The sequence below is a fragment of the Myotis nattereri genome (assembly GCF_964212035.1).
Source record: "Myotis nattereri genome assembly, chromosome: 3".
In the NCBI taxonomy this organism is placed as follows: Eukaryota; Metazoa; Chordata; class Mammalia; order Chiroptera; family Vespertilionidae; genus Myotis; species Myotis nattereri.
The window spans coordinates 212711336-212720591 of NC_138077.1; the positions used below are offsets into that span (position 1 = coordinate 212711336).

Sequence of the window (9256 nt, forward strand, 5' to 3'; positions counted from 1 at the left end):
TGAGAAAGCCAGCCGCCCCCGCCCGCCCCTACCCCCCCCCCCCCCCCCCCCCCCCGTCTCCTATACTGAAAAGCACTCTGCACAAGAGGGTAGTTTGCTCTGTTCACTGGCGGAGGGGACGCTGGGTAACAGGAAGTTGGGGAACTCAGGGAGGGACTGGCGTGCAGGGGATGATAGGGAGGCAGGGGCACGGCAAGGAACGCCATTTTTAGGACTTGGCCAGGCACAGCTCCTCCTCTATAAGCAACACAGGACCAGAATGATGTTGATAAACACTTTATTGAAGTCATTACAGTGGGCAGTTCCCAGCTACATGCAGGCACGAGCGAGGCATCCTGGGTTAATGCAGGAGCCGGTGGGTTACATGGGGCTGAGCACAGGCCAAGGAGAGAGCACCAGTTTCCACGTCAGACGCGGCCAGAGACCCTGAGCGGAGGAGGCGGACGTCCCTACACTGACGGCTGCTTCCTCCTCACAGCCGGCGGGTTCTCACTCACATCAGCGCCGTAGGGGACAGATGCCAAAGGAACGGACCTGTGTGCTGGCGGACTCGGCTGCCTGCTCTGCAAGCCCGGCTAGCGTGTGAGCGCCCCAGGACGCAGGCGGAGTGTGAACCTCTGCTTCTCCCTCGGGGCCGCCTTGCCTGTCTTCATTCCTACCTGACGGCCCGCCCTGAGCCGCACAGCCTGATGCTGACAGTCCCCACAGAACCCTCTCAGGGGACAAAGCAGCACCTGTGCCGACAGTCTACGTCTGACAGCGAAGACAGACAGTGTCTCGGGCAGCTCTCTGTGAGAAGCCAGCCGCCCTGACCAACGCTAACCGGCAGCTAACGTCGGAGACAGACCCAGGAAGGGGAATATGAACGAACATGGAAACAAACTCCAAAAAGCGATAGGCTGTGAGGCCTGGGCCACTCCTGACCAGTTGACAGAGGGTCTTCCTTGAAGGCGACATACAACGCTGTTGCTCACATCATTCTCAGAGACACACGGAGCCCACGGCTGTATTCTGCCATCTGTCTCTGGGTGCGAGAGGGTCAGGGTCTAGCTGGAACCTTCTCTAACCCCAGGAAACGCGCTGACTAGGAAGGGGAGTTGTAACGCCTGCAGGGTTTTAAGGCAAGAAAGGCCTGAGGATGTAGAAGCTTCACAAGCAATATTACAACCTGAATTCTGAAGGCACCTGGCGTTCCATTGGTCACTTTCTGGATTTATGTCAGGAGCAGACTCAAGGGCATTTTACTGGATTTAACTTTTTGGCAAAATAGGAACTTTGGTCATAGCCATAGTTCTATCAAAATGTTTTAAAGAGGTTATTTCTGATTAAAATATTTTTAAAATATGATACAAAACAGTAACAAGAACGTAAACATCTTCGTATCTAATGTAAGAACAACAATTCTTTACCAGCATCTTATTTTAAACACAGTGAGAGCATCAGTAGTGCTTTTAAACAGCAGAGGTTCTCGCATAAGGAACCAGAAAAGGAGCAAATAAGGCACAACCTGTTATGGTCACAGATTTGAGGGACAGTAGTGTTCTCTCTGGAAGGCACAGACGGGAGAGCTGATTACCCAAAGGTTTAAAGGTGGTTCTGAAGACAAGGTCACTGACGAGGACAGCTAGCTTGGAAGGAAGTTCCCTAGCTGGAACTAAAGGCGATCGCTAGACAGCGCGACTGCAGGTGACGCACTCTGGGACTCCAGAAGTCTCCCATCAGCCCTGTGAAGTGGTGAAGGCACTGTGCAAACTGCGGGCTGGGCTGACCACACTTCCGGTTTGGAGTGCATGTTAAAAAAGGGCACATTTCCTAAAAATCAAACTTTACATTAACTAGCAGAGAATAATCATTTTACACATTACAGTTTGTAAGCTTGATAAGATAGCAGGCTCTAAGTCAAAGTCTTGAAGAGGTTTCTGGAACCGCAGGCTGGAGGCTGGCTGGTTCTTCATGAGGACACACTCCACACTAATGAGCAGGGAGAGGGGAAGAGCAAGCAGACGCATTAGCTTCCGGCGCATTCAGGAGCCTCGCGCTCCAGCCCCCATGTGAGCGGAGCGGGCACCGGGCCGGCTCTCCCCGTGGCTCAGCTACACGTGGTGGCGGCCAGGCCAGGCCAGGCCAGACTGTCCAGAGGCAGGCCCGCAGGTGTGTTTGCACTGGGCTAAAATGGCCATGGGCTGTTCACAACTGTAGGTAGTCTCATTAGCGGTAACAGTAACAATGGGTGTATTTATTTATTTATGTAACTATTATTATCATATGCCAGGTAACACCCTCAGCACTTTTTGTATATGAACCAGTTTTGGCCTCATAACCAACATGTGAGGGAGGTACTCTTATTATCCCCATTTACAAACGAGGAGACTCAAGTTCAGAGACACTAAAATACTTGCCACAGCCACGCAGCTGGATGGCGGTGGAGCTAGGATGGCCCGTGCTGTGAACTGCTAGACTACACTGCTTCTCACAGAAGGCAGTGATCTCAGATGGAAATATATCCAGAGAGAACACGGGTAGGCCAGTGGGAACGCATACATTTTCTCGAGTTTCAAGGCATTCATGTTTACATAAAATACCTCAGACTTCCATCATACAACTCTCGTGTTTAAGACATTTACTGAAGAGAACGAGAATCTGTGGACTAAACTGCCACGGACGTGAAGTCAGCAGCCCCGCTGAGCTGAGACAGAACTCACCGATGATGATGATGATGATGATGACCACCACGCTGATGCCTATGGCCCACATCTGCAACGAAAGGTCCAGGTCACATTCCCCAAAGAAAGACGACCTGACTGCAGAGCGCCCTGCCACCCTAGTCACGGAAAGGCGGTCAGGCCACTGGTCTGAGAGAATGCCGCTGTGAACGCCTGAACGTGCTGCTCTCGGTTCGATCAGGTTACTTACCCGCTCTTCCTAAGCCCCTCAGTGACCTGCGGCCCCTCCGCAGCACGTGTTTGTGTATGAGTTTCCCACATCGGGAGGGGCTCCCGGGCACATGGTGTATGGGAAGTGTCACTTCCAAGCCAGGGGAGGGCAGGACACAGGGATCTGGTGGCCGCGCGTGTCTCTGACAGTCACGTAAGACCTGCAGGGGCCCTGTCCTGGGTAGCACTGCCCTCGGCTCCTCTGCGAGCGCACTGCGGCCTCGGGGAAGCTCTTCCACTCACCCCGCCGCCTCTCCCGGCAGCCTGTGTGCAGGGCTCCGCCGGGGGCGGGGCTGGGAGGGTTAATGTCTGTGATGGATTTTGGACACTCCTACATGCTGCTTCTTTATTTTTTAACTTTATTTTTACTGTCTACATGCTTCCCAAGCTCAGCCACAGAACGTGGCAGTCTCCTCGTTGTGGGGATGGAAAAGGGTGTACAGTCAGCGTCAACCCAAATTCCCATGGGGAGTCAAACTCACCGCCAAGATTCGTGCACCCCAGTATCTGTGGGCTCTGTCCACCCCGAGAATGCAGAGGGCACTGAACGTAAAGACGAACTGAAGAGGATTACCTTGCAGTTCTTCCACCAATATTTTCTCTTCAACTTGGCAGCACTGGTCTCAAACTGCGAAGCTCCTGCCTGCAGTGCGTCCGCGCGGTCGTCTAACTCGGAGAGCTTCTGATCTCGTTCCAGCACCTTGTCCACGTTCACTCTCATGATGTCCACCACCTGCAGGAACATGACCCCACCGCGGAAGAACAAAAGGTCAGCCCTTTGTTATTTTGAGCCAAACTTTCATTAAAAAGGGGGCCAGGCCTCACCATTCCATGAAATAAACACTTAGTAAACTAGAACTAGAAGGGAGCTTCCTTAACAAGATAAAGGGAATTTATGGGAAAAAAACCCGCAACTACCATCCGTGCTCAATGGGCAAAAGCAAAAAGCTGCCCTGGCCGGTGGCTCAGTTGACTGGAGTGTCGTCCTGTCCCTGACACTAAAAGGGTACTGGTTCTATCCTGTTCGGGGCATGTATGGGAGGCAACCAATCGATGTCTCTCTCTCTCTCCTCCTCCCTCTCTCCCTTCTTCTCACTCTCAAGTCAATAAACGTATCTCCGGGTAAGGATAAAACGAAGGAACAAACCCAGAAAGCTTTCCCCCTGAGAGCAGGGACAAGACAAGGATGCCCACACGCTCTCCTGCTGTTCACCAGGGACTGGAAGTTCTGGCCAGAGCAACTGGGCAAGAAGAAGAAACAAAAGGCGTCCAAATTAAAAAGAAGAAGTAAAATGAGCCGTATTTACAGATGATCCCATATGTAGAAAATCTCAAAGAATCCCCAATAGGGTTAATAAACTAATGCCGTAAAGTTCCAGGGTACAATATCAGCATCTATAAGCCAGTGTTTCCATATACTAACATTTGAAAGGAAATTAATAAAACCAATTCTGTACACAATAGCATCCAAAGAATAAAATACTCATGGATAAACTGAGGCCAGGAGCCCAAACTTGGACACTGAAAACTACGAAACACTGGAAAAAAATGAAGACCTGATTAAATGCGAAGACATCCCGTGTTCACAGAGTGGAAGACTTAGTATTGTTACGATGACAGTATTTGCCAAGATGATGTACTTATGTGCAGAGTCATCACAATCTCTGTCAAATGTCAGTGGTCGTGGCCCTGGCTGGCAGCTCGGTTGGTTAGAGCATGATCCAGATACGCCAAGGCTGCGGGTTTGATCCCCGGTCAAGGTACGTACAGGAAACAACCACTGGATGCATGGATAGATAGAATGACAGGTTGATGCATCTCTCTCTCTCCCTCTATCTCCCTTCCCTTTTCTCTCTAAAGTCAATAAATTTAATAAAAAGGCAATGGACTGATATAGACATTTCTACAAAGCATACATACAAATGGTCAACAAACACACGAAAAGTTCGACACCACTGGTCATTAAGGAAATGAAAATCAAAGCCGCAAAGAGATACTACTTTATACTCACTAGGATGTCTATAACAACAGAAACAGGAAAACAAGTGTCGGTGAGGGTGTGGAGAAACAGGAATCCTTGGATATTGCTCGTGTGCATGTAAAATGGTGCCGCTGCTGTGGAAAAGTTTGCTGGTTCCTCAAAGCTAAACACAGAACTACCATATGACCCAGCAACTCCATTCCTAGATACATACCCAAGAGAAAGAAAAACATGCACACACAGAAACTTGTATGCAAATGTTTACAGCAGCATAATTGGTAAAGCCAAAAGGTGAACAACTGAAAAATCCATCAACCGATGAATGGATAAACAAGGTATACACATGCAATGGAATATTACTCAGCCATAAAAAGGAACAAGGTGCTGATATTTGTTACAATTTGGATGAGCATCAAAAATATACTAAGTGAAAGAAACCAAACACAAAAGGCCCCCTCGTGCGTGATTCCTTCTGTGTGACAGATCCAGAATGAGAGCATTCGCAGCAGCAGCAGCCAGTCCGAATGGGAGAGAACAGCAGAAAGGGGGGCGGGAGTAATTACTAAATGTGTACAAGGTGTTCTGTGGTGATGACAAAAAATTGTGAAACTAGACAGAAGCAATGGTTGCACAACACTGTGACTATAACAAAGAACCACTGAGCTGTACGCTTTCAAATGGTTAATTATGTTGTGTGAATTTCACCTGAACTAAAGAAACAAACACCTCTCCTTAAAGTTCCTTTGGTTAAGAAAAGGGACCCAATTTGATTTTGTAAGTAAACAAAAGTTTCATGCAAGATGGAATGAGAATGGGTTTCTTAGCATGAAAATACAAAATTTTCAGAAGTTCATAAAGCCATCATATAAAAATATTACCATATGCTTTAACAATCCAAAGTTTTACTTTTATATTTTTCTTACATTTATTGGGGTGAACTGGTTAATAAGATCATGTAAGTTTCCAGTGTACATTTCTAGGATACATGATTTGTATGTTGCACTGCATGCCCACCACATCTTCCATCACCATGTACTGGTGTGTGGCCCCTGGTTTAACAGAAGTTGAATGCTGCTTTCTAAGGGCAGCTACATGCAGAAAGGCCAAGATATCCTTGTTGGACAATGATGGCTTTTAGGGACAGGGAAACAGTAGTTTGAATTTGCCAATCTTCTGTTGTGGGTCTGCAAACAGGGCAGAACGAAGATGCTGTGAGCACCCTCTAACTCAAGAATCCCACAAACGCAGATTTGTGGGGCTAGAGCACTGTGCCAGCACCTGCCTTCTGCATGTCAATAGCACCAACTGGAGTTGATGCTAGAGGCCTGCACAGGCCGAGTAATACAAAGTCAGGCTACTGGAACAGCGTTTTGATGAAAATCTGATCAGAAGGGTTGGTCTTGGCTTGAACAACCTATAGATCTAATTCTGAATATTCGATTACCCTATTTTATAAAGTAGTTCTCTTTTTTCCAAATTTTTTTTTTTTATTATTGTGGAAAATATACATTATAAGGCAGTTCTGGGAGGAATGCCCTCAGGGAGGGGCATTTGTTTCAGGAAAACAAGCAGGAAGCAGGAGAATCTGACTTCTGCTTAGATCACGGCTCCCAGAATAGCAGGGGCGAAACTGTTACTTTTATGATATGGTCAGAATTTACTTTACGTTCACCCTTCTGTGCCACTCTTCCTAAATAATTATTTCCAGAGTGTTCCCATGTTGACTGAAAATTCAGCTTTTCAGAGCAGTACCTCATCCACTTGGTTCTGTGTCTGCTGAAGTTTGCGGTTACTGCCGGAGGCAGCGCTTGGACCTGCAGGCGCACCCGTAGACCTGAAACACGCAAAGGCACGAGCGTCAGTCGAGGAGCATTCCAAATACATTTCTGTACGTACGAAGTCCTTCCAGTAACTTCGGAACTACAGCAGAAAACGAATAACGAACAACGGTTCTAATGACATTTCTCCTAACTCTGGAATTTCCAACATTCATCCACACGTGACAGGTGACCAGGGTCTAAGGCAGTGATGGCGAACCTATGACACATGTGTCAGAGGTGACATGCGAACTCATTTTTTTGGTTGATTTTTCTTTGTTAAATGGCATTTAAATATATAAAATAAATATCAAAAATATAAGTCTTAGTTTTACTATGGTTACAAATATCAAAACATTTCTCTATGTGACACGGCACCAGAGTTAACTTAGGGTTTTTCAAAATGCTGGCACGCCGAGCTCAAAAGGTTCGCCATCACTGGTCTAAGGAGAGGTTTAATAGAATCTGCTTTGTATCAATGAAGAACCTGGTCCTAAGATAGGTAAACTCTACATTCCAATTTTCTAATTACTTTTTTCAAGCCACACATCTACTTTAAAGCACTCGATATTCCTCTGATAGTTATGGAATGCTTTTTCCAGTATGGTAAATACAGGCATTTACAGAAACAAGCAAACAATGCTCCCTCTCTTTAAACGTCTCATCAAACGCCGTATTTCTCCCCAGGCAGACCTTCCTTGACCACTCTGGGTTTGAAGACCTTACTGTTTCCATGACTTTGTTGGTAACCCTTTGATTTGATTTTATATACAGGCAGTCCTCAGTTACGTCGGACTTGATGTATGTTCGTCGTTACATCACCATCTCCCATTTATTTATTAAAAAAAAGCTCCGTCATTTTGATGTATGTACATATGTGCTTTATGTTTTTTATTATTTATTTACCACAAGTAAAGGTCAGGAATTATCTTTCTTTTAAATTTTTTTTACTGTTTCACTTCATTACTGCTGTGTCTGTGCTCCATGTGGGTGACGTAGGTGCTTACTGGGGTCCGACTTACGGTGAAAATCACATTAAGTCTCGCCCTAGGAACAGATCTCGGACGTAACCCGAGGGCCTGATGCATTACTATTCAAAAAGGGCAGGTAAATGGGAGGCAGTCAGATCCTATATGTCCTTGTTAAAAAGTATTCTGGGTCATTTCCAATTTCTGAGCCACCAGGATCAGAGTCTTTCTGCTGTTTGTCAAGTTTTGTTTTTCTGCATCTAGTATAACATTTACATACGAGGAACAAAAGTAACAATAACAAACCAGTAACATTGATTAGGCACAGCAAATGCCTATTATTAGATAAGGGACGAAACCCGAGGACCTACTGTGTATCAAAATGGATCCTAAAGGCTCACAGGCCCCTGTGTCTCAGAGGTCTTCCCTGTTTCTAAGACAGCGCCTCGCAGGTGCCTTGCATACAGCAGCCACGGACTCACGGAGCCAGCAGGCAGTGCTCCACCGCGTGTCAAAGGCCAGGGAGGCAGCAGGTCCCACTCGGCCTCCGCGAGGTTAGTGTCTGGGAGGCCAGGACTGGTGCATTTTCCCATTTAGTCCTCATAACTCATTGAGGCGGATACTACTATTATCCCCATTTTACAGACGGGTAAGGCGAGGCCTGGGCAGTCAGCACCGCGGGCTGGTGTGCTGAGACCAGGTGCTGTGTAATCCCACGGACCCGGACCTTCACCACTGGGGTCTCCGGGCCCAGCGGCCCCGGCAGCCACCCTGCAGAGTGGGGTCCCTAGTTCCTGGAAGGAGCCCGGGAAAGAACGCTTCCCTTCGCCGCCCTCGGTGGGCCATGAGCAGGCTGGAGAGGGAGCCGGGTTCGTGGCTCCAGTGTCTGCACGCTGCCCCGGGACGCCCGAGTGCACTCTGACCGTGGGCGCCTGGAGACAGGACAGGCCCTTCCCTGGCAACTTCCGGAGCCCAGCCCTGCAGCAGCCCGGCAGAGACCAGCGCCCCTTCGGGGACCCCGGCAGTGTGGGGGGGGTTGGGGAGGTAGAGGAGGGCACGGCGAAGGGGCGGGGACGGAGGCGGGGCGGGGCGGGCACTCCTAATCTGGAAAGCCCCCGGCCCCGCCCTGGTCCCTTCCGGGTCCCCCCGACAGCCGCTGGGCGGTCGGCGGCGCCGCGGGGTCGTTCCGCCCGTCTGCAGCCCGCACTCCCGGGGCCGCGCCCCACCCCGGCCTCGGAAGCCTCGCACGGCCTCGGGCCGCGTCCGAAAGGCCGCCACCGGGAACCGGGCCAGGCGGGGCTCCCAGTCGCGGGCCGCCGCCCCCCGGGACCCGAAGCCGTCCAGCTCGCACGGCGTCACTCACATTTTGGCGGCGGTGGCGGCGGGCGAGTGTCGACGGAGCGGCGGAGAGGGACCGGAGACCAGGACCTGGGCGGAGCGGTGGCGGCGCAGGAGCCGATGACGTCACAGGGCGGGGCCGGATGGGCGGACGAGGCGCACAGGCCGCGGTGGGCGTGCCGGAGGGGGCGGGGCGCGCAGGCCGCGGTGGGCGTGTCG

The 9256-nt window shown here is 49.7% G+C and overlaps 1 protein-coding gene across 2 annotated transcripts; it reads right to left on the reverse strand.

The window, feature by feature from the left end:
* Positions 1–260: 260 nt before the first annotated feature.
* Positions 261–9175, reverse strand: VAMP3 (vesicle associated membrane protein 3). 2 transcript variants are annotated; one of them, XM_081085438.1, is made up of 5 exons: positions 9063–9175; positions 6667–6748; positions 3508–3666; positions 2703–2754; positions 261–1971 (listed from the first exon to the last, which is right to left on the reverse strand). In XM_081085438.1, coding segments are annotated over exons 1-5 (315 nt in total). In that variant the 5' UTR covers positions 9065–9175; the 3' UTR covers positions 261–1951. The 2 variants fall into 2 exon arrangements, with proteins under 2 accessions (XP_080941564.1, XP_080941563.1); XM_081085437.1 differs by lacking the exon at positions 9063–9175 and having other exon boundaries at positions 6667–7095.
* Between the last annotated feature and the right edge of the window lie 81 nt (positions 9176–9256).